The 25,568-nt window shown below is 35.5% G+C and overlaps 3 protein-coding genes across 10 annotated transcripts; 2 read left to right on the forward strand and 1 right to left on the reverse strand.

Annotated features, from left to right (window-relative positions):
- Nucleotides 1–751: 751 nt before the first annotated feature.
- Nucleotides 752–10,346, reverse strand: LOC110816658 (P-loop containing nucleoside triphosphate hydrolases superfamily protein). Of its 3 annotated transcripts, none has more exons than XR_015821435.1 (17): nt 9,881–10,345; nt 9,546–9,683; nt 9,016–9,180; nt 8,615–8,908; nt 8,371–8,465; nt 7,723–7,780; nt 7,378–7,590; nt 6,543–6,602; nt 5,848–5,927; nt 5,393–5,709; nt 5,208–5,299; nt 4,998–5,127; nt 2,642–3,672; nt 2,292–2,563; nt 1,880–2,062; nt 1,383–1,783; nt 752–1,003 (listed from the first exon to the last, which is right to left on the reverse strand). XR_015821435.1 is itself a non-coding variant. In XM_022044942.2 (17 exons), the coding sequence occupies exons 1-16, from the start codon at nt 10,142–10,144 to the stop codon at nt 1,675–1,677; spliced, it is 3,501 nt and encodes a 1,166-aa protein (XP_021900634.2). In that variant the 5' UTR covers nt 10,145–10,346; the 3' UTR covers nt 1,202–1,543; nt 1,668–1,674. The 3 variants fall into 3 exon arrangements, 2 of the variants coding, with proteins under 2 accessions (XP_021900634.2, XP_021900632.2); XM_022044942.2 differs by lacking the exon at nt 752–1,003 and having other exon boundaries at nt 1,202–1,543; nt 1,668–1,783; nt 9,881–10,346; XM_022044940.2 differs by lacking the exon at nt 752–1,003 and having other exon boundaries at nt 1,202–1,783.
- A 1,363-nt stretch (nt 10,347–11,709) lies between these two features.
- Nucleotides 11,710–14,843, forward strand: LOC110816625 (lysM domain-containing GPI-anchored protein 1-like). Its single transcript, XM_022044887.2, has 5 exons — nt 11,710–12,933; nt 13,557–13,674; nt 13,812–13,973; nt 14,062–14,093; nt 14,388–14,843. The coding sequence occupies exons 1-5, from the start codon at nt 12,279–12,281 to the stop codon at nt 14,666–14,668; spliced, it is 1,248 nt and encodes a 415-aa protein (XP_021900579.1). The 5' UTR covers nt 11,710–12,278; the 3' UTR covers nt 14,669–14,843.
- A 3,995-nt stretch (nt 14,844–18,838) lies between these two features.
- On the forward strand, nt 18,839–25,546 carry LOC110816624 (basal transcription factor complex subunit-like protein). 6 transcript variants are annotated; one of them, XR_015821442.1, is made up of 12 exons: nt 18,839–18,997; nt 19,122–19,210; nt 19,579–19,849; nt 20,267–20,313; nt 20,670–20,707; nt 20,791–20,836; nt 21,688–21,741; nt 21,836–21,904; nt 23,514–23,590; nt 24,567–24,631; nt 24,857–24,956; nt 25,309–25,546. XR_015821442.1 is itself a non-coding variant. In XM_022044886.2 (12 exons), the coding sequence occupies exons 1-11, from the start codon at nt 18,967–18,969 to the stop codon at nt 24,927–24,929; spliced, it is 891 nt and encodes a 296-aa protein (XP_021900578.1). In that variant the 5' UTR covers nt 18,839–18,966; the 3' UTR covers nt 24,930–24,956; nt 25,309–25,546. The 6 variants fall into 6 exon arrangements, 4 of the variants coding, with proteins under 4 accessions (XP_021900578.1, XP_021900577.1, XP_021900576.1 ...); XR_015821441.1 differs by lacking the exon at nt 25,309–25,546 and adding an exon at nt 25,089–25,182; XM_022044886.2 differs by having other exon boundaries at nt 24,567–24,662.
- The last annotated feature ends 22 nt before the right edge of the window (nt 25,547–25,568 follow it).

Consider the following 25,568-nt stretch of genomic DNA (forward strand, 5'->3'; position numbering starts at 1 on the left):
AGTAATGGGGGCGGCGGTATACACCCTCTTTTTAATATGAATATATATGGATATACTTTTTTAATAGGAAGAGAAAAAAACATATATTAACGTATATAATTATGGTGTCATCATTCTTTTCACTGGTTACGAGCTAGCAATATTTAGCTGCGTTCAGATCTTAACCAGAATTTAACACGTATGCTGCTGTTGGTCTTTTATTTAAAAGAGTGTGAGACCAGTTCATGATTCATGTAATGTATTCCACACAACATTTCTATGTGCTCGTGCAATACAGAGGTTTTTTCTAACATTAATATTAGATAAAGACTAGTGATGATAATTCATGAAGACGACTGGTAATAATAGAAAGTAGGAATAAAATATAGTTGGTGATTTAATATAAAGATGAATTATGTACTTTGTTTAAACCACTGCTAATATCACTGTAATAACTAGTTGTTTTACTCAACTGATATTAATAGTATATCTATCTATACACGATGAGTGGTGCTTATTTTAATTATTTCCTTTTTGGTATATGAATCTCAGGCCAAAAAAGAAAAGGAATATATCAAGAAATATAATTTTAAAAAAATCAAATTTAAATTCAAAAACGCTGGTCAAAGCTTGGTTAGAAGTTTGAAACCACTCATTAACTTAATAATTAATACACTCATTTTTTTAATAAAGAGTTATAAATTCGAATTCAACTATAATCTCATATATATATTTTTATTTAAAAACTACGTATGTGTTATGGTAATTAAGGTTTATATATCACTGCATGTATTTTTTATTCAAAAATTTAAAATGCATGTCATTTTTTAACACAGGCAACAGCAAACACTAATAACTTGTTGACATGAAAGATAAAGAATAATTAATTCAAAATAAATATTTGACATACATGATCTCTTGTATGTTTGAGGAGAGCTAATTGTCGAAGACTTGGTGGACTACAGTTCGGGTTGACCAACTGCTCGAGTTACAAATAGAGATTACCAAAGCCCTTGCCTGAATCCTGTAAATACAAGCCACAAAGCCACGACGACCATAAAGCGCGGTCGACAAAATAAACAAAAAAAAAAAGGAAACGAAATGAGATACACGTCAGGTTAGTTGTGAATTTAATTTTAGAATGTCTTACTAATGGCCAGGGCCCTCAACCACGAGTTCACGAGTCCAACTAAAAATTACCACATACCGAATGAGTTCTAGATTTCAACGCTGAAAGCTGTAATGCTTCTCTTTATTACACACATAAATACATATGAGTATATGACCACCATCAAATAACCAAGTCAGGTATCCGTTATTTAATTAAAATTTATTTCAGTTTGAAGCACCAATTATAAGGTTTACAAGAATAAAGATGGAAATTACATCCCAGATCGAAATACCTATTAGAAACGACTTCTTTCCTTCACAAATTGAGGCACTGCATCAAGATCCAATTGTGGGGCATGAACCACAATGCTATGGAGAAGCAGCATAAAATAGTGCTTCACACATTTCTGGGTCACTGCCTGAAACTTGATTGCATCCGCGCAATTCCTGATTTCTGTTCTAAAAATCTCTTCAGTTTTGCCTCAGAGAAAGATTCACCCAACTAAATAAATGTATAAGTGAAAGCTAACAAGTTAAACTCTGTTAGTGATCTAAAAGAATCCTCAATCCAATAATACCCGCTATTTAGGATGTGGCCTTTCTGTACATGCTGTATTGACTCAACAATGAAATATCCTCAGGGGACAATGATAGTGCACCAGTACTCAAGTAATGTCGAGCAGCTCTCCTTGACCTACAAGTTATGTAAATTAACTTGGATTCAAGTAATTTTGTCAGCAGCAGTTATTAATAATTTGCAAGAAAAACAATCTACACCAAAAGCACAAACCTCTGTGTCCGTCCATTATCAACACCTTCTGAATGACGAGAAGCATCAGATCTTGATATGGTTCCCAATGCAGAAACATATTCATGAAATCCATCACCTTTCACGGCCAAGGATGCCCTTGGAGAAACTAGGGACTTAATTATGTTAACGAGACATGATATATTCTCACTGCATTGCGGATGCCTGAGGCCATGTATTGTAAAATGAATAATGACACAATGCAACTTATAGCATGTTTTGGTAATTTTACTTTGAATAAGTCAAACAGCAGAAGAGCATGCAAACCAAAAGATAGTACTACAAGTGATCACAAGCGAAAATGGCAAGTGATTTGTGATTTTCCATGTCAAAACTATCATTTATGCAAATAATAGGTCTTAGCATATCTTAAAAGAAGAGGTTGAAGGTATACCTTCCAAATGCTATCTCACATTTTTCTAAGCTCGCCTCTGAAACCTGTCCATCATTTAAGGTGTTACTCAGTCCAACCTCCTCTTCAACTGCCCACCGTAGTGCAGTCGTGTTAGTTTTAGAAGTCAACATCTGCCCTCCAAAATCTTCATTAGTCTGAGAAAATATGTTTGGTTGGCAAGAAGAAACATCTCTTGCATAAATGCAAAATCTATGTTGTGCCATAGTGGAAGCCATCTCCAACTGCTCATTATTTGATAGTTCCAAAGGGTCCTGCAAAAGTACATAATCAGCATCTAGAGTGCAGAGGAATAAAAGCAAAAGGAAATAATGATATACAATAACACTCACTTTGTTCCGGCAGTTGGAAAGCAAAAGGTCTGCTTCCGAAATCACATTGCACATCCCATAAGTATGTTCCAGAAGTTGAAGAGCATGTTTTGGCTCTGAAGCAACATACTCTTTGAGATCGTTGCAATTATCACGAAGTTTTTTCCACGACTCTTGTACTAATTTGTTAATTCTGAACTCCAATTTCTCCATAGGCTCGGACCTCCTCTTAAAATCTATGCGACTACACTCATCCATAACTTGAAACACTCCAGACACACTCACTACATCATTATCATCAAAATCATCCAAGCTCTCCTCTTCAGATAATTCTGCAATAGCATCACATGTTTCTGCTACATTGCAATAAGACACCGTTCTGGACAACACCTCTGTTTCATTATTAATTTCAGTTTCAGGAACGTAGGATGATTCTGGAACACATGAAATATCAACTGAGTTGCAAATCTGGTTTAGCCATGAGTTACCATTTCCCATTTCTGAGCAACAATGGTTTTCGACAAATTTTTCTGCTTCAAAACAGAGTGGCACATTAGTTAACAGGTTTGTATCATGTTCCATTTTTGGATAATCAGAAGGAAATCTACTATCATCTTCCAGGAACAAATTATTATCTTTAATCTTGTCTGAAGCAACATGATATCTATCATTTAAAATTTCATCTTCAGAATCTGAAGAAACGACTAGCTTTCGCTTTCTCATAATATTTTTCCCAGGTGGAGAATTCTGGTTTCTGGTGTCACTAGGAATTTCAGATGAGGCAATAAAAGAGTAATTCCTCCTTAACAACCTTTCCTTCTTAAGCTCTATGTAGTCTGTTCTTATATTCTGAATTCCCAATCTGTCTGTCGTGTCTTCATTGTCAACTTTCCTTGAATTTCCTTCCATTAGCAACAATGCCTCTGTGATCTCCTTCTGAATTAGCTCAGACAACTGGGATGGGAGATCCCAGGAAATAACCTTTGGTAATATTCGATGACTAGCATCAAGGTCAAATAGCAGTGGGCCATAATTCTTGTGCAACTTATCCACTGTGAAATGAAAAGAAAAATGATGAAAGGAAATCATATTTCCCAGACTTCTATGCATTACTGTTCAACAATCAAGGGCATTTTAAGAGCGATTTGTAAATCCTTCCGATGCATTCTCATATGTTTGGAAGGGATATACATTTATCAACAAAAATGAAGCCAAACAATACAATGGAATTTTTTATATAATTAAGACAAAAGTTTGTGGAGTTAATTAGGAGAAAATCATGCTAATGTTAAAGACATAGTAGTAAAAGCTTCCTAGAGTAAATCACATACAACCTGTTCACTTTCCAATATGAACATATAGAAGGCTGTTACTATGGGCTGACATTCACAAAGATTGATACTGTAGTACATCAATTGTGCAAGACCATGTGTAGACTGTATTGTCAATCTCAAAAGCTAGTAAAATAGTTATTTCAAAAGCTAGATAGCCAAGCATTTTTCCGCTACATTAAAGTTTGAACAATTCTGAACAAAAGCCAATTCGAATTTCAAAGAATTAAATGTTATGAGACTGCACTTATGCTACCTATGCCTTGAATTCCATTACCTGAGACTCCTCAGGATCAGACCTGCCAAAATTTGGAGATTACTGCAGGAAAATCTTTGAGATATGGGCATAAATACAATAAAGTGGTTGCATCTAGCCTTTTGCTAGAATGATTTGTTTTTTTCTGTTACACACACACACACACACACATATATATGTTCTAAGTAGAGTTTCGGGTATGGTACTTTCACAATGAAACTCTCAAGTTTGGTTGTGGTTGCAACTCGAGCAAGAATAGGATTTAAGTATATCATTAAAAATTTTTAATTTTCACAAATGTTCTCATCTTCTTCCTGACTTTATTATTTGAATTATTTCTTCTAGACATAGACATTAACTAGGTAAAAATGACAATACTTGATCAACTGCCCCTGGTCAATTTTTCTGAAAATGGTGTCACCAAAACAAAAAATTGTTTTTTAAAATGAACAAGAATGCTAAATCAACTTTCGATAGTTGATGTACCATGTAGTCATCCAGCTAGCAGATTTTCAAATGCTTAAATGATGTCCAGCAACCTATAATTTTGCAGTGACTTGTTTAATCTTTTGAGATAATACCAACAAATTTCATAACTTTAGTGTGCAGCAGAATAATTAACTTAATTGTGACTTCTAGTTTCTCTAATACTTTACATTACTTCCCTTAGGAAACATTACCCAAACTTAGACAAGCTACAAACCTCAACGCACTTTCGTAGATTTGATAACAAAACATCAGGAAAAAGTAATACACATGCAGGGGAACTATGAGTCTCATTGTGATAAACCTGTTCTATGTCTTCTACTCTGGCACCAAAACTGCAAGTGCATGATAGTTTTCCGAATATCCCCTTGATAATATTCACTGAGCTGCTCTATTAAATGAGGCTGAATGTCAATTTTCTCTGCAGCACAAATCTATGGAGAAACAGCCAAATCAACAAAGGCGACAAATTCCCATAAGCAGATCTAATTATAAAAGTACTATAAGTGCATACTTTAGAAAGATGGCAAAGTAGTTCCTTCGATGATGGCATGGAAAAGGATAATTCTAGCCTGTCTAAATTGTCTGGCAGAACGGGATTCTTATCTGTGAATTCCACAATAATTTAAGTAATGGGAATATGAAGACCAACCAAAATGGCAAGAGGAAAAGAAAATATTCCAGACTAACAGTTCTTACCATTGCTAGTCAATATTAGAGGTCCCTTGGCTCTCTCTGCAATTTGTTTTATGGCAGCAACAAAACCCCGATCATCCTGAAAAGAAATATCCACATCCTCAACGATAATTAAGGGCCTCACTTTGGTCTGATTGTTTCCATTTTCACTCTCCATGCATAAAATTTTCCCATATGTTCTGCTGGCACCATGATTTTCTTCCTTATCTAATCTTGGAATCAGTTCAGTGACCTTGTTATCATCCTCATATACTGCTTCGTCATTGACGACTTGAGCAGATTCTATGGTATTATATGAATCAACAGCATTTTCCAACGACCTGGAATAAGTATCTTGTCATGTAGGATATTTCTATTCTAAAAGCTTTCCAAGTATATTTATGATTAGTTGCAAAAAGGAATAAATGAAATGTTCAACAGATGAAGAAAATTGTTCTTTTGTATACAAAGTGACGAACCTTGTAAGGCAATGGGATTCCAAAGCCTCTCCAAATTTCTGCTTCACAGCAGGTCCATTACGACACTCTGATGCATTAGACTGAAATAGGTACATTAAAAAGATATTATTATTTCCTTACAGATTGTTCTTGTCATGTCGAACTACTGAATTTGAAGAGGAGAACGGTTTGATAAATAAGCCTATCAGTCATTTAGCTGCATGCAAGTATCCATTCTAACATCTGTGCAGAATAGTGGATAAGGCAATCATGCATTGTAAGATTGCTTCATAAAAAATATTAGATGTAGAAGAAATTCTTCAGTTTTTCTTTTGCAGCAAAAACCGTCAAAGTATTCAAGACATCTTTCTCCAGCTGATTCATAAACAAGTCAGATCATATAAAGATGTTGTTATTGTATAAACAGTGAAAAGGGCAGTTTCATGCCATAGGGGCTTCGGAAGAGTCCTTTTTGTTTCGCCTTTCCTTGCATAGTTAATCATACTTGCTGAACATCAGTGAGTTCCCAAATTTTAAACTCAGTCTTTCAGTTGCAAGTTGTGAATTCATGCAAGAACAGGACAGCAAGGAGGAAATTCAACAAAAAACTCATAATAACTACCATGAAAAAGATTAACAAAACTAATTATAGAGATTATAGTGCTGGTCAACAAATTTGGCAAAAAAGTTTGAAATAACTACATAGATTATAGTACCTCCAGAATTCTAAACCCTTGCTCCCTTGCACAAGCATGGATAGCCGCAGACTTCCCACTCTGTGATAAGAGAAATATGTTTCAACCATGATATAAACCAAAGGCACAACAATGAAATGAAAGCTTCCATTTCAGCATGGTGCATCTACAACCATTATATGGATTAAAAAGGAAAAGCTCCAGGTATTACAAGTGCAATGGCAAAAAATTGCTGTATCTTCTCCCACTACAATTTACCTTAGAATGCAATTCCATGTGACACGCGGCAGAAATGAAGTGAATGAAATAGTGATGCTCCTTTGAGAATTATCAAAAAATGTGACACCAAAAGCTGATACATACATATTTGACAAAGAGGCATGGGCCAAAAAAAGATATATAGATGGTTTTTTTATCTTTCATATAGATGGACGTCTTTTCCAAATCCTGACATGTAAACATACTTGAACTATAGCTAAGATAGATAACTCCAAAAATAGGAAAACAATATGAATTAAGATCCAATATCATAAATAATAAGAATTGATGTTTAAGTATTGAGAAAATATAGCCAGACAAATCTAAATTTTGCATGCATAATGAGACTCCTGATTCTTTATGAAACATCAAAATATCAAAATTCTTGAGTTCAAGAGAAGCACAAAGAGAATTCAATTCAAATGCCTAGGAGTCAGCTAAGAATTCAACAAATGCCAAAGAAACCACCAATTTGCAAGGATATTAATGAGGATGAGTAGAACATCAGGATGTGATAATATGCATAGTAATTGGTTTAGCTAAAATATAGCAAAAAATAAAATATGCTATAAAATAGCTAAAATATGTTTTCACGCACCCCTACTGGTCCTGTAACTAATAGGACATTTTTCAGGTTATCCCATTCATCTACATTTGCTGAATCAGAGTCATAACCATTGTAAATGTAATCACTATCTCCTGTGTTGTGCTTATCACCATTGCTGGAATCTTCCATTGCTCGAAAACCTTGTTCATGCCAAAGACGTAGCCACTCATTCATAGACCTCACAGATTCAGCATTCCCACAAACCTGTAGGAAATGGTTTAGTGAAAAGAAAAAAGATAAGGAATAAAATAGAAGATAATTTCTTGATTGTCTCTAACAGGATAATAGCAAAAAATAGACAAGTTCAATGTAATAAAGCTGATCCAGATAAATGACCTCTGAGGACTTCTTTGGCTGGTACTTATCTGTCCATAAGATATCCTCAAGCTGATTACTGCCAACCAATACAGTAAGGGCATCAGTCTGCAAATCCAGCAAGGTAATCATAGAACTACACTGCCAAAATCTATTGAATTCTATATGGTGAAGTGCATAAAACCACTGAAATGTGCCCACCATAGTTCCAGGAGATAAGAACAACTTGAGACATGCAGCACGAAAATGCTTACATAAAATAATGGTACAAAAAATAAGAACTACATGTCAGTTATATAGTTGTTTGCTTTGAACAAGCAATGCTGAGAATGGTTAAAGCATGACAAATTTATGAGGGATGGACTTATTCTAAGCCTACTTACAATAATGGGAAGAATCCATGAAGACATATAGGATAACGAAAATTTAACATATTTACCATGTAGTAAGCCAAAAAATGACATCAAACATATTATGGAAAAGGCAAGGTTTTCAAGCATTAATTACAGTTTTAATGAAGAAGACTTCCCTGAATTACTAATAAGATGCCACTCATTTGATAAGAGCAGGCGATGATTCCATCGAAGTTAAGTTATCACAATAATATGTTTCCTTCTTTCAGCAGCATAGGGATTGGAAACAAGCATGCAAATTTAAAAAATTCCTAACCTTTCATCAAAGAATATGTTTAGCCTTTCACTATCTGGTTTTATTGCATCATCAGTATGTCCTGATAAGAAGACAACTTCATCTACCTTCAAAGGCTGCCAATAAAATGACCATTGTGACTCAAAAGAATGGATAATGTGCTATTATTAAACTACTACACCCAATAGAGAATCAAGCAGTGGATACGAAAGAAAAAAGAGAAGTGCAGAATAAATTACACATTACAGAATGTTGTAATATGTACCCATTCTGATTCACCTAAGAGCTGACAGCATGCCACCTGCTCATCGACTATCGTGGTAGGGGCTATTGGCAATTTCTCAAAAGAATCTTGTTGGATAAGGCATGGATTCCCCACCTTTTCTTGAGCAACTGTTACATCAGATGGATCTAACATACTAGGAAAACCATTAGAAATGAAAGCATTGACAAGGTCCTTCAAGACCAATGTGAATGAACCTTCTAAACCACAAGTTGTGTCAATACGGGTTTTCTCACAAAATGTCCAATTCTTCCAATCAATGGATGTAACATCATCCTGCAAAGAAGACAACATTCGGTCTCGGATTTAAAAGAAAAAGAAGGAATAAGTATGCATGTTGAAGTCAAAACATTAAATGCAAAGCAGACCCAATAATACGATACCTGCATTTTTTCGAATACATGAATAGGACCTATAAGAAAGTTTTTATCCTTTTTCTCAACTAGGTGATTACTCTCGGTTTCAGATACCTCCTGGATTTTTTTCCCTGTTTTCCGTGATGAGAAAAATGGATGCATTTGCTTTCCCGCAAACAGCCGTGAATTTTCCTGATAAAGCCAGAAAAAAAAACATAGATTTTACAAATTTTATTTACACCATATAGTGGAAGTTAACAGTAGAATATATGCTTCAAGGTCTTTAATTTTACGTCACAATGTTTTGTTTTCATACCTTCCTGATTCACACCTTCCACATAATCTATGCAGAACTGCTATATATATTAAGTCGTATATACTTTTGAAACCAGGCTTTCATGTACTAGCTTTCTAAAGCACCGAAAACACTTAGAGAAGTACGCACATTAGGAAACAGACAACATCCATATCCAACAAAAGGATGTACAGCAAAAAGATTATTCAATGGAGAGAAAGTAACAGAACTAAGACAAAGCAAAAAAACCAAAACCACTTACCTCGGCTCTCAATTTTGCCTCCAGCCGCAAATTAGGGATTGGAGTTGATAGATCCTCATTCTCAATCGAATTAGCTGTTATGCTCCCATTGTTTGTACCATTTTTCTTGGGCGTTATCTTCGCAGGAGATTTCTTCATCTGATGATCAAACACAGGAAAATTGTTGACCGAGAGGAATCTCGACTAGAAGATAACAGAATCCATACTAAATTCACATCAAATTGTTACTCAAATTCCCAAGATTAATCAAGCTCGTCTCAACGACATTAAGCAAATATAAGTTTAAACAGTCACGGTTAATCATAAATTGAAGCAACTAAGAGCATATAACTAACCTTCTTAGAAGCTCCATCCTGCGGTGTACTCTTTCCCTTTCGCCTTCTCGTCTTCTTGCCTTGGCTCCCGCAGTACTCCTCGTCTTCACTGTTCCTATTTTCCTCATTACAATTATCACATTTCTGATCGCCCGTGGATTCAACTTCTGGAGGTCTATGTGGGAACAGTGTTGACTGGACGAGTCTGCGGCGAACACTTCTCCGTTCCATTTGATTAGAGCCAATCACCGTCACCTGCCCACCTTCCTCGGCTAATTTTTCCATTGTTTATTTAATTAAAGTTCTGTTCCGTCAATTAGGGATTAGGCAATTTTTGGAATTTTGGTTTTGAAGCAGTGAGAAGAAAGTAAGTCCAGAGCGAACCTGATCTGGATTCGGGGAGAGAACCATGGAGGGAATGAAGATTTTGTTCCCGCCTTGTAAAGGGTTTAGGTCAAAGTAATTCGTGCCATGGTTGGGTAACTTAAACGCGATTTTACCATGCGTTTTGGTTAACAATGAACTTATCTGTCGTCTGTTTGAAATATTTAATTGGTCTCCCGCTATAAATTTTAAATATATATATTATATAATTTTCAGTAAAACGATTATAATTCTCATCAGACGAATATTTTTAAATATTTATTAAAATTTAAAAATATTTAATTTAAAATATATTTATTTTTTTATCGAGCTCGTCATCACTGATATCATATACAATTTTATTTTTTGTTTAATAGGTGTGCTAATAATTGTCAATTAATTTATAGTATATAATATTTTTATTTTTTTATAAAAAATTATTTAATGAATAATAAAAGTACACAAAAACAACAATTATTCTATTTGTAATATATTTTTTATTATGTATAAGCTATGATATGGGTAATTGATTAAAAATCAATTTAAACTAAACCAATAGTGCATAAATGAATTAATTATTAATGATATTATAAGTTAAACACTCTCGTAATCACGTTTTAAAAAGTTACTTATTATTAACTTTTACCTTCCTCAAGAGCAATATTGTTGATTTAATTAAAATTTAGATCCTCCTTGATAATTTTAAAAATTTGAACTTCTGTCTCTGATAAATCCTGCATTTTAATTTTATTATTGTTTCTGATTTCTTTTAATATTTTCTACTACTCTATTCTTTAAAATAATTTTAAAAAAATTCATCTTCCAACTATAATTTAAATTAAATTAGTTTTATTTTATTAAATAATGTAATGTTTATTGTAATATTATTACATTAAAAATATAATTAACTACAAATATAAAAGTAATAACTCAAATAAAAAGGGGATTGTGCATTTATTTAAGTTATACTTTTAATATATAAATATAAATAAATAACTTATAGGAAAAAATATAATAACTACAAAATAACATGATATAAGCACCGCAGTAACTTCGACTTTTTCCGGAAGGATGTAGGAAGTTCCAACCCCTCAGGGACATGCACGTGACTTCAGTACGAGACAGTGTAGGTTACGCGCCAAGCTGTCGAGTGGAAGAACGTACGACGTCCGAACAGCAAGAAAACCAGAAATTCTTTTCCTCCAGACCAGAAAAGAAAAAGCAAGGGCGGACGTAGTGGCATCAAAAGTGGGGTACAACATATATGCAGCCATTCTCAAAAAGCAATAGAACGAAATGACTAAAACACCCTTCTTTTAACAAGATAAACTGAAAACGGTTGTCGTTTTATGGGCTTCGCTGGTGTACGTTATGGTGAAACGACGTCGTACTGGATGAGGAACACTTTTGAAGAAGTGGGAAACGCAGGATTTGGAGAGGACAAAATGGTCCAATGAAAAAGTTGTTCGTCTCGAAGATCGAAATTCTGACCTGTGTCTGTTCACTCTATGCTACGCATCTGTCTCTTACCTGAGCTCCACTCGTTTGAAAAAAGAAAAAGACCTTTACCTATCTCTCTCTTCTCACCGACTGTAACTGTTGGTGAGCGCCGGGCGAAGGAGAAGTTAGCCGAACCCTAAGCTTTAATCTTCGCTTGAAAATCTATCTGAGTTCCTAAAGGTCCCAAAAGATCAGTTTTAACTGTCTTAGATCCTTGATCTAGTGTCCCTCTCTTCATAGATATTGTAACTGTCAGCACATTGTTGAGACGACCGAGAAGAAACAGAAAAAGGAAACCCTAGAAACCTTGAAGACCCAGTTTGTTTTCTTTCAAATACTAAACCAGCTGAAAAAACCCATAATTTCTTGGGGTTGAGTTTTCAAATTCTCCCCCAATCCCCCCACCCCCACGGCGGAAAAACCCATATTTTTCGTTTTGGTCGTAGCAAAACAAACGTCTCTCGCACCTTCGTTTTCTCTTTCTCTCTCCCCTGTTTCCCTGTTTCCAGTGAAGAGGGACGAAGCAAACATAAAGCATAAAATTTCCTCCAAGAAAATGAAAAACCACAAAGCACCCGTCATTATCTTCTTCATTCTGGCAAATGTAGCTGCTACAGTGACTTCGAAGTCCACAATCGAGCCATGCTCGAACTCCGATTCCTGCAACGCCATGCTCGGCTACACTCTCTACACGGACCTCAAAGTCTCGGAGGTAGCCTCCCTCTTCCAGGTGGACCCAATCGCCATCCTCACCGCAAATGCCATCGACATTTCTTACCCCGATGTCGAAAACCACATCCTTCCGTCTCAGCTCTTCCTAAAGGTTCCTGTCAATTGCTCCTGCGTGGACGGTATTCGCAAATCCGTCTCGACCCGCTACAAGACCCGCCCATCGGATACTCTTTCAACTATAGCAGATTATGTTTACTCGGGTTTGGTCTCAGCGGACCAGATCAGAGAGGCCAATTCTATTTCGGACCCTTCTGTTCTTGACGTGGGGCAGATTCTCTTGGTGCCTCTGCCCTGTACTTGCTTCAACGGGACTGATAATTCTTTGCCGGCGATTTATATGTCTTACGTGGTTCAACCTATGGATACCTTGGCGGGAATCGCTGCCAGGTATACGACTACGCTTACGGATTTGATGAATGTCAATGCCATGGGGAGTACTGCTATTAAGGCCGGGGACATTCTTGCTGTTCCGTTGTCAGGTATCCTGTGGATTTGATTTTGATTTTGATTTTGAATGCCAGGTGTTTTATGGCGGTATTGACTGATAAGGAAAATAAATAAATTGCTCTCTGTTGTTCATAAAACTATGTACTTTGTTGAGATTAGAAAAATGGTGCTGTTAATTTGTTTCCTCCTATATTTGGGTATGTCTTCTTTTTTTTCAATTAGCAGGTTTTTTTTAACTACTCTTGCAAATAAAGATGTTGAATTTGAGTATCTACAATTGCTAAGTCTAAATTTGTTAAGGCTAATGCCTATACAGAAACTTAGGCGATTTTTGTTAGGCTAAAAATGTTTTCTAGCTTTTCTATATGCATTTTGGAATAAGGATAGAGAAAATGACAAATGATAGAATTTGAATATTTTAAAATGTTGGTTTTAGGAGTTTCGACGACCTCTTTTCTTTATGTTTGAGAATTCCACAAACACGCATCTCTTATATAATTAAACACGTATGAACTTCAAAAATGGAAACCAAAAGATGCTTTAATCTATATCGAAGCTTGGTTTCTTTGGTTCTAGAGTTTTTCCTGTCAAAATGTTTGGTTCTAACTTTGGGACATTGTTTGAAGGTTAAGAATTTTGTTTTTCTGTATTTCAGCTTGTGCTTCTAGCTTTCCAAGATATGCCTCTGATTTTGGACTGATTGTACCAAATGGGAGCTATGCTATAACTGCAAGCCACTGTGTGCAATGTAGTTGTGGGCCTGGAAACCGAAAGTAATTCCCTTGCCTTGCTCCAAATTGCGGTTCATTAATGGGTTAACTCTAGTAATTTTAAAGCTTTTGTATTTTTATTTTAAAATTATGTATGCCAATCTGGAGTTTAATCAGTTTCCTTTTGTTCTTTGAGTCAGCTTGTACTGCACGCCTGCTTCTTTGGCAGTTTCTTGTTCAAGCATGCAGTGTAAAAACAGTAACCTCATGGTTGGGAATGTTACGGTGCAGCAGACGAGTGCTGGATGCAATGTTACTACTTGCAGTTATGATGGTTTTGTTAATGGCTCCATAGCGACCATGTATGATGCATCTTTCTCTAAAGTGTATTCGTGATTTGACTTTTATCTGACACTTGATCCCTTATTCTCGTCTTTGTTTATGCTGCAGGTTGTCTACATCTCTTCAACCTCGATGCCCAGGTAAAATTTAATTAAAAGCTCTTGCACTTTTGTTTTTGGTGCAGTTGGAGGAAGATGAAATGTTCCTCTCCTGGTTAGCTTTAGAAAAAAACCTATATTCACTTATTCATAAAAATATTAAGAGTTGCATGTTCGTGAAATAGTTAACGCACAACAACATAGTTTCTGGAGAATACTAAAAACATTCATCCTGAACTATTTCTTTTCATGATTCATATGCGAAGCAAAATCAACAGATAACATAGAACTTCATCGTAAGTCTTCCTGATGATTTCCTTCCTAAAAATGATGCAGGACCTCAGCAGTTTCCTCCACTCGTAGCTCCACCTACGACAGTAAGCAGGGACTCAACATATGCACCGGCACCTGCGCCTGAGTCAGCTGGTGCTGGGACGACGCTGCCACACCCATCAGTAGTCCCAGGAGGTAGGTCGTTTCCTGGACTTGGCCCAGCGGCCAATAGCCCTATAGGGAGTCTTTCCGATGCTTGCTCATTGATTAATTCATTGGCCACTTTACCGGGTGCACTTGCCTTGTATTTCTTTGTCGAATTTATGATGTCCCGCAACTTGTAGTTCTGTGCTTGCAACCGTTGTGAGTAAGATGGTGGGGGGTTCTGTTATTTATGCATTGTCGCTTGGTTTTGATCAGTCTCAGAGGTGTATTGTATGTAATCTTTTATATTTTTTACAATCTTAAACTGATGCGGCCAATTTCTTGTACTTTTTAATGGAATCTTATTTTGCTTCACCCAGATTTGCATTACTGGATATACTATGAGTTTGTCTGTTTGTGGAAATTCATCCCTCTTCATTATTATTTGGAGTCTCTGAAAGTGCATGGCCAATTCTGCTTTTGCCAGTACAGAAACTTCAACTATCTATAAATTGCATCTTCGGATGGTTTGTAAGGCAAAATTCCTTGGGCAAAATTCCTTCTACTTTTTTTCTTTTTTGGGTTATACGATGGTAAATCAATGAGAAATTGAAATTACTACTGCCCACGGTAAGTTAATCCATTTCTTTCACTTTTCTATTATTGTATTCTTGGCTGTGTTGTAGGGACCTTCTTTTTAAGGACAAAAAATAATGATTTGATATTCATATTATTATTTTTTGTTTAAATTAATTTTTATATCCATTTTTGATTAAATTGGTCTTTATATTTTTTTAAAAAATTTAATTTAGTCAATTTTTTTTAACTTACTAATCATCTCGTTCACTTATTAAATTTAAGAACGCATGGTATTTTTTTATTAGTTTCGGTGTAAATTGATATTACGCGATATCTGATATTATGTTAAAAAAATTTAATGTGAACTGATTAAAAATTAAAAAGAATATAAAAATTAATAACATAAGCTCCCCGTGTGATACTTCGCTAAACACTTTTGCTCCATCTCCAACACTATTTGAAATTACCTTGTCAATCATTTAGTGAGTTTGCTTTGCCAATGTGCAACAAATGATGAGTGCTCTCCTTCTCTTTATGCTTCTTATTCGAAATTAGGTCTATGTATTAATTTTTTAAAAAAAAAACTCAATTTCTTCGCTCTATATTTATTAGAGTTTTCATTTTTTTTATAAGAATGACGAGACTAAATTGAAAGATCGCTGTTGTGTATTTTGTAATAGTAAAAATGTAACGGCCCCGGAAATTTAAAATGAAATGTATATTAAAAATATCAAATGCGGAAGCGAAGTCAAAAATTCGATTAACATTCCTTACACTAAAACCAAAAACGTGCTCACAAAATATAAAAAATCAAACTACCTAAAGAAGAAACTTGAAAGTAAAAGCTACGAATATGACTATGGAGTCTTTAGGCGTCCCATTCGTCGTCATCCTGCGGAACCGGCTCGGGAACGATGTCTTCCTGATCTGAAATGATTAAATAAGGAATGAGCTACACTAGTCCAATAAAGACATCACGATATCTCACCGTCACGGAGGTAAAGGTGGGTAGAAAACACAAAAAGACCAATTGAGCATAATTTACAACAAATTCTTTTATCAATAATAAATCCTTCACCATCCACTTACCTCGGTGAAATCCATAAAACAGTATACGAAAGCAATAACATTATCATCATCATGAAATCATATATGAACTGTATAACATAATACTTATCAAGCCTTTTGTAATTCAATCGTTACACAACATATTTTCCTCATTTACCAGCCCACTAGTATCCATGGGGATCCATAGGGGTCCCGCTATCCGTTAACCTTTAACACTTGAAATCAGATTCCAGGGTCGTCCCCATACCCCATCCGGTATGGGCGCCAAAACTATAAACCTCATTACCCCGTCCGGTATGAGGGTGAAACGGGCCGTCCACATACCCCGTCCGGTATGGGCGCCAAAACACATAAGATCTACATACCCCGTCCGGTATGGGAGACCACAATCCTGGTAGGGTTCCCTACGGACCCGGTCCGTCCACCATCTCCCAGGATATCTAGTCAGGCTGACCACATTATACAATTACCCATTTACATAATCTTTCATTCTCTTTTCCATCAGACAGCATTATCAATCACATACAAACAAGCAAAACGGTAACTTATGCCAAACAGACAACATACAGCATCAATATCCCAGTCATTCAATCCATAATCAGTAACACAGTAAAATATGCACACGAAACTATAAAATGAAAACATCAAACCTCATATTGCATTTAAAACTGTAAAACAGGCCAAATGACAGTTAACCGACAAACACACTAGACTCGGGCTCCATTAGCGACCTTAAGCAATTTCACACATTCGTTGGTTCAAGAAATACCATTTTATGATCATTGAACTTTAATACCGTGATAGGAAATATGGTGAGGGATCCTTACTCGTTTCGGGGTCCGAACACGGCTTCACAGTGCGCCTACAAGCTGTTCCTAATTTTTCCTGAATTTTTCCCGAGGAACTGAAACGCACTACTAGTACCTGCACGTGTTCCAAAAAATCCCAAATTAGGCCCAGGGCCCCTTTTTGGCCAATATCACAATTCCGGCACGGCGGCGGCGATTCGCTTCGGTTTGGCCGTTTTCGGCCACACTTGCATCGATCCTTGCGATCAAACAACCCTAGGGCCCTCGGGGGGCCAAAAAATTACGGAAAACCGAAGCTTACCGGCGGCGGTGCTCTCGGGTGCGGCGGCTCTCCGGTGAAGTTCGTGTTTTGGTGATTCGACTTCGATCAACCTGTATAGGAAAGAATGGTAATCACGATGATATAAAAATTGCATTAAACGGAGGCCGGGAAGGGCCTCATCGGAGGCAAAAACCGAGAAGGGGCGCGGCGGCGCCGTTGGGTTTCGACCGTATTTTCTGGCCGTTTGGCCGAGATTTTGGCTCCGATTTGGCCACAGGGGAAATCAGCGTGGAAAAACGAGTCGGGGGTATGAAATTTACCTCGATCAGCAGTCGGAAATCTCCCCGGTGCGGCAGCGGGTGGCGGCGGCCGGCGTCTCCGGCGTCTGGTTCGTCTTCTCCGGCGAGGGGCAGGCGGCTAGGGTTTTTGTGGTCTGGTGTGGGGGTTCTATTTATACCCTTTTGCCTTTTGATCTCAGCCATCCATTTTGTTTTGATCTGGGCCGTCCGTACGCACGCTTGATCTGGGCCGTCCGATAGCGCGTACGCGGATCGCCAACGTGGCCCGTTCCCAGTCGACGTGGTTTTGCCACGTGGCAGGTCCTGGTGACGTGGCTGCTGATGTAGCCCTTTTTTTTTTTTCCTTCTTCAATTTCCCGGGCGCTACAAAAAACACATACATGGAAGACACGAGGATAAGTGATATCATGCTATATGTGATGGGTGGTGACACCGCATAATTAGTGGGAGTCTAGTGTTGCAAAATACGAAGAGATATGCAAAGACAACTGATTTAAAGCGTTGATTAGTGATTTATCATTTATTAGATAATTAATTGTGAGGTTAGGTGAGTTGTTTGATAAAAAATAAGACAAATGAAAAAGTATGACAAAGTAAAGAGATAATACAAATCTTATGATTTATATTACCTAGTTTTTTATTTTTTAGACCGATTTAAATTTATTAATATTATTTTTTAATATAATGATATATCACGTAATTATTTATTTACAGATTGATCAATTAGAATGTATTATATATTATTATACACGTGATACTATTAAATTAAAAAAAAACTAAAAGTATAAAAATAATTTAATGAAAAATTGTGATAGTAACTAATTTAAAAAAAATAATAATATAAAGACAAAATTATTATACTTTGATCATATTTTGACTGATTTTGTAAAAATTGAATAACATATTGTAAATAGTATATAAAATATATGAAAATGACGTATTATAACTATATATTACAATCAAATGTTACATCATAATTCTTTGATACTAATTCTAATTTTTTTTATTATATTTTTGTAATTATAAATAACTTTAGATTATTTATATAAAAGTAATGACATTTTTTATTGTTGATTTAATCATTAAAGTTTTCTTAGTATAAATTAAACATTTGGTTCATGTTAGTATCTGATTATTCATAATTATTCTATTTTAATTATCTTCTTAAATCAACATTATTTATTATCATTAAAATTTCGAACAATGATTAAAAATAAAATATTCCAAAACAAAATCCAATGTAGATGTCCGAGAACCAATTTGTGCTAAAAAAAAAATTATTTTTATTGATTTTGAAGGCAATAATAGAAAGAGAAAATTCAGTTCAATAATGGGCTCAGCCAACAAACAGTCCAGATTAATTCTGCTCCTGGATTTATATATCCGGGACTGGGACTGGACCAATTCCCGCCAAATGAATCTCCAAGGGACAAATCTATTAAACAAGCTACACAGCTAGCGTTTTCGTCAACAGCTCGCGGATGGCTTCAATGTCTTGTAAGCTCTATTCAGGTATGCGTTTCTTCCTCTGTCTCATTGCGTGCATTTATGTTTATATGGAGTGTGTATATATATGTTAGTGTATGTCTTGTTTGTTTGGTTGATGATCTTCCTATTTTATGTGTTTGTTTTGCAGATGATGTTAGTCTGCTGGTCGTGCTGCTTGACACAAATCCCTTTTTCTGGAGTTCTTCTTCGCTCTCTTTCCATCAATTTCTCTCTCACGTAATCTTTCTATCTCGCGTTGAAAGAAGAGAAAAACCCTAATCTACACCAATGTGAATCCTAATTGTATGTTTGCATATGTGGAAATCGTTGAATAATCGAACGCCTTAAAAGACCCCAAGTAATCAACCGGGAAAAAAAATCATATTGATTGAACTTAGTTGAGGCTGAGCTGTGTTACTAGTTGATTATTATAACGACATGTTTAAAATGCCATCGAAATTAACGAGCAAACTCCTTTTCCTTTTTATTACATTTAAGTGTTTCTCCATTTTATTCTCATTTCCAATGTGATTGTGGCAACTTACTAGCAGCATATTTTTTTCTTTTAAGCAAAAATATGGTTCTCATGTTTGAATCACGTACAGGTACTTGCTTTTTTGAACTCAGTTTTGTGCTTAAATCAATTGAACCAAGTCGTTGTTATTGCTACTGGATATAATTCCTGTGATTATATTTATGATTCGTCTTTGGCTTCGAACCGGACCTATGAGAGTGGGGGAATGCCTGCTATCTTTGCCGGCTTGTTGCAAAAATTGGAAGAATTTGTGATGAAGGACGAGACATTGAGCAAGGAAGAGCCAGAGGGGAGGATAGCGTCGTCCCTATTGTCAGGGTCATTATCAATGGCTCTTTGTTGTATCCTTGAATTGGTGCTTGAATTTATTGCTTCTTTCCGACAAGAAGAACAGTTTTCTGTTTTCCTTTTGGGTGTTAAATCTGTTTGCAACATGCTTGGTCTTCAGGGAACTGAATGACTGTTATACCATGTAGCATTCAAAGGCAGTAACTTAACTTGGAATTTTGACGTTTCTTCTAATATTGATCCATTTTAGCAACTGGATAATTATCATAAAGAAAATGGGGTAGCTTTTGGAGTTAATGAAATGATATTCTTGCAAGCTTTTATTTTGTTTTTGATGATAGTTAGTTTATCCAAGCACCATAAATGCTCAGGGAGTTGTATGTGAAATGGGAGTGCAGTTTTCACTCTTTTTTTTGTGAAAGTTTTGAAGTGGATCTTAAATAGATTGTTTGATCTGACTTCATGAATAGATATACAGAGAGTTTTTCGTTCTGGACCACTCCATCCTCAACCCAGAGTGAGTATTCATATATTATCAAAATTGATCTCCTTAGTTAATCAAGCTCACTTGGTCTGTTGGCCAAACATCAGTATCCCTACCTTAATGAAATCAAGAGTGTAGGTCGGACTCTGCCAGGGGTACCCCCCTCCCTCCATACTCTAGGGAGTACACTAATAACGTACTTTTGACCAAGTTAAAAGAAAATATTGTCTATTTTTTTTAGTAAACTTTCTCTACAACTTCATTGGTTGAAGGGGCCTTCTTGAATCATAATTTCGAGTGTCATAACTTTATGCTTTTCCTTTTCCTCCTTTTTATTGTGCATTTTCTACAAAATGCAAAATGGTAATGGTACTGATATATTATTGCAGATTTTATGCTTGCAGGGATCTCCAGATGGACCTGAACAGTATGTACTAGCCGTTGTGATGCTTTTGAATTATTTACCTTTCTTTCGTGTTGGTTTTATTACAAAGATTTTGTTCTCTTCAGGTATGTTTCAGTCATGAATTCTATATTCTCTGCCCAGCACTCCATGGTACTCAACATTGCATTTAACTTTTAACTCTTTTCTAATCTGATATTGTTTACCAAATTTCTTATTGTAAATACTTGACTGCTGTGTTATTGCATTAGATTTTATTGGCAGAATTGTTGGTTATAAGTGATTGGATCAGTTTTGGAACTTAGATTTGTTATTCTTGAATTTTTTCCTTCATACCTTTCCTAATGGGAATAATAATATATAAGGATCTAATTTGCATCTCATGGTAACAGCTAGTAATCATTCCTTGTTATATTCATGTATGCATATAGATATGGTTTTATCTGTGTAAAATTGTTGCATGCTCATATCTCTCATTGTTTATGTTAAGGTTAGTACAGGTAATTAACTTCTTGTCTTTCTTACTGAGATGGCTTTCTAAAGAAAGTTTGCCGACATGTGGGTTTTAGATGGTCATAACATTTTTCTTTGTTTGCCATAATTGTATTCAAGCAGTTTGTCTAAACTCCTATTTTTTTAGTTGAGTTGAGGTTATGAGATAGTCTAGCTAAATGTTCTCTCTAAGTAGAATATGGCTGTTGGATGGAACTTTGTATTGGTCATATGAAGTTAGCAAGTTTAGTGAGATGATTTGATCACTAATATTTTAGAATATCTTAAAGTTCTGCATGCAGATATAGCAAGGAGTTAATTAGTGTAACTGTGTTGTTTTTTGCAAGGTTTTAGTTAGTTTCAGATATTTTAATACATTAATTTATTTCTATTATTGTTGTTGATGTTTTCTTCTTACTATTGTTATGACTATTGTTTTTATTGTTATTTGAATTCATAGCCTTTGCGAGCTGAGAATTTTTAGCCTCTTGCTAATTGGCATGCTTTGACAGGTTCCTATAGATTCTTGTTATATAGGTCCTCAGAATTCTGCTTTCTTGCAGCAGGTAATAAATGTATTCTTATCTCCCAAAAAAAAAGAAAAATGTATACATATTCTAGTAGTAGTTCTATTGATTGCTTCTGATGCAAGAGTAACAGGCTTCCTATATAACTGGTGGTGTACATCACAAACCTCAACAATTGGATGGCTTGTTTCAATATCTCACGGTATGTTCTTCACTTGAGTAGACAATATGGAACCATTTTTATGATACCAAAATTTTCTGTTGTCTCCAGCTATGATATCTGAATAAATTGTGAAACTTTTGAAGGTTATCCACCAAGGTTCGAAATTCTTTCCATCCCTAAAAATATTAAGCAACTTATTTTTTTTAAAATATTAAACAACTTATGAAAAAGCTTTTTGGTTTAGATAACAATCTTCTACTGTTAGAACTGTATATCCTTGAGCAAAGCCCTTCAGATTTAATTGCACCTCCTTCTCAAAAAAAATTTGGTGGAGGATATGAGCAGGGTTAAATCTCCTGTTATAAAAGATTAAAAGGTAGATTTATTCCATAAGAGAAGGGAAAGATAAAGGTCTTCAAGGTACAATTGGTTCCAAAACCCCAATCCTTTGGTTCAAGTATCACCCGATCTCCAATGAGGAAGTTTTAGGGGACATCTTAGAAATTTTGGTTTATACCTGTCACATTTCTTCCTTTTCCATACAGGTGGCACACTTTGCTAACTTCTGATTGATATATGTCCTTTTTCTATTAAAAAATCAGTTCTTTTTCCATCCAAGGGTACGTAGTTTCCTTGTCTTCTTTTTTCTTTTATGACTATTTTAACCAAATTCTCCAACTCTTTCATGTATCAAAATCCTAAGAGAAATCATCCAAATAGAATTCCAATTCTATTTCTCACTGCAAGATCTAACCAGTGCCAGTTGCATGAAAGCCAGCTGCTTGCACTCTCCAATTTTAGAGCCGCACCCGTATCGGAAATCATACACATTGGTGTGGATGTTGGATTTATGCTTGACCATTCATCAGCATGTTAGGCATCTGAAAATCCCGATGGTCCAGAACCAGAGGCTGTGATATTCTCTAACTAACAGAATTACTAATTTTGAATGTCTAAATCTTTAACTTTTTTGCATAAGTTGTTATTAATTAGCTATATGTTACCGATTTCTTTACAAACTATTTTTTTTACAAAAAAGATTACATTAGCTTCCATGTTGTTTTTATTTTTTGTTTAAGTAACCCCAATTTTGGGACTCTTGTTGACAAAGTCCCCATATATTTGACTGCAAAACTTTTGTAATATTGGATAATTCATATCCTAGTCCCAGCAATGTATTCTGAGGGTTTAGAAGTTTGGTTTATGTATAAGTCTTTTTATTTAACTTGTGGTCCTAGGACTTGTTCTTATGATCTAAATATGATTGTCAACAGCTTTGGTCATGAGCTCTTGTTTGTCTTCTTAGAGAAGAGAGTAGATATAGAGAGGAGAAGAGAAGAAGGGAGAGAGTAGAGAATGCAAGAATAGGGAGAATAAGAGAGAAGAGAGTTCGAATTTGAGGAATTATGAATTCAAATTTATGTTATTCCTCTTCCCTCCAACTACACTATTTATACTAGGATTCAAAATTCGGTTACACCTGAAATGAGCAGAAAAAGAGAATTTCCCATTTTCCCAAAATCTAACTTACAATTTTTCCTTTTTCCTTTGATACAACTTTAGTGGTTTCCTTAGATTGACCTGCAGAGGTTCTTTTTCTTCTTCTTCTTCTTTGTTGCATTAATTTTGTTGTCGTCTTTCTTTTCAGACAATTTTTGCAACTGATTTGCATTCTCGCAGTTTCATACAACTTCCGAAGCCTGTTGGTGTTGATTTCCGTGCCTCGTAAGTTTAACAAAGTGGATAGTTCTTTTTCCACTTCACACTCTTTTATAATGTTTTTCCTTATTGCTTCATTGATTACAATGATTTCATTTTTGCTTCATTTTTGCTGTCCTATGTCACTTGAGAAATAAAAAGGGTGGCAAATAAAACTCCAAGGAATTTTGTATTGTTGTCCTTTTACAGTATCGTGGCTACAGCTTCCCTTTGTTTAGTATAGTACTGTATAATACTTGCTTTAACTTATGGTCTATGGTGTATGGTTGGGCATTTGTGGGTTGGTGCGGGTTTGGTTAAGGAGGAGATTTGGGTGTTGTGGGGTGGGGGGAATTTGTTAAAAGAAGAAATGTATTAAATTTATTCCTTTAACTATTCTTTGGGTGGTCTAGAAAAAAGAAATTGGAGGGCTTTTGACGGGGTAGAGAGTGGCATTTCTAAACTAAACGACAGTTGGTATCATTATTTTGGCTCCATTTTTTGGGGGCACGACATGTATAGGATGGAAGATTTTGGATATGTCATTGATAGTATTATTGAGATGTAAATATTTTTTGTAAATGGATTGCACCCTGTTGGTGCTATAGTCTAATATACTGTTTATACTTTTTATCTCAAAAAACAATTACTTTCTTTAACTTAGAACTGGTTAAAATGTTTCTGCTCATGTTTTAGAAATACACTAGATGAATTAATCTCATGTTTAGGACAGTTGTTTGCCAAGAACTATTTCCTTAATTCTGAGAAAATTTTAGAGAAACTTGGATGAGAAGCAATTTTGGCCTCTCTTCCTTCTCCTTTTGAGTCTACTGCATTATTTATGATGTTCCTCAATCTTTATCTTTAGAATGTTTTCCTTGATTAATTATGTCTCGAACACCCTTTAGCCTGATATGATATCTGGTTATCTTGCTAAAGAAATCAATAGCTGTTTGTTGCTTCATTCACAATACACTGCTGATCAACTTGTGGAAATTTGCAGGTGTTTTTGCCACAAGAATACAATTGACATGGGCTACATCTGTTCTGTATGTTTGTCCATATTCTGTAAGCATCAAAAAAAATGTTCAACCTGTGGGTGAGCACAATTACCTTAATATTTGTGTTGTAGAGCTTTACGTGCTTCAATTCTTCTCATAGTGTGAACTTTCAGATGCTATCTTTTATATTTAACAAGCTCTTTCTGATACTTTGTTGGAAAATCGGACTAGTAAAGCTGCCGGGGCCCCTAATGATCTGGGTTTGTCTTATTGTAGTTTGTGTGTGATGCAGGTCAGTATTTGGTCAATCCCAAGTAGAAGCTACCAACACGTCAAATCTAAAGAGAAAGACTCCAGAATCATAATATATATCCTCCTGTGAAGCATAGAAAGTAACTTCTCTCCATCCATATGGTGCATTGTCAGAGGAAATGTTTTTGATCTCCATTATATAGTGCTTTTTCTAGTTTATAAAATTATAACTATGAGCAAAGGTCTGTTTACTCCGGTAATTTTGACTGCAGACTAGAAACTGTGTTAATGTGCGCGGAGGGTGGAGCAAATTTTCTTCTAGATAATGGCGACATGCTTAATGGAATCTTTAAATTATTTTGTCAATTTGTTTTATTAAATGGTGACATTGCATTTCATGGACAACCTCTTGATCTTCTTTCCTGAGTATGCAGTGTGATTCTTCACTCTGTCACTGCTAAATTGCTAATACAACAAGAAAGAAATTTTCAGCAAGGAGTGGCTTCCCAGCAGAATACTAAGATCGTGTCGTTCATGAAGTCAGGTGCTAGCACTTTGAAAGGATTTTGGACTGATTTTTGTCATACATTTTGGAATGCATAGAGTTGGTTACCTCCTCTCTCCCGGCTATTTACTTGGTACTTTTCACAAACGAGTCTGGTCTATTGAATGTAGTACTTCAAAATTGGTGAAATATTATATCGTTATGAATTTATTTCATTGGTGGCAATGTTGAGTCACTTTATTCAATT

Source organism: Carica papaya, chromosome 1 (assembly GCF_054855325.1).
Source record: "Carica papaya isolate Zhongbai chromosome 1, ASM5485532v1, whole genome shotgun sequence".
In the NCBI taxonomy this organism is placed as follows: Eukaryota; Viridiplantae; Streptophyta; class Magnoliopsida; order Brassicales; family Caricaceae; genus Carica; species Carica papaya.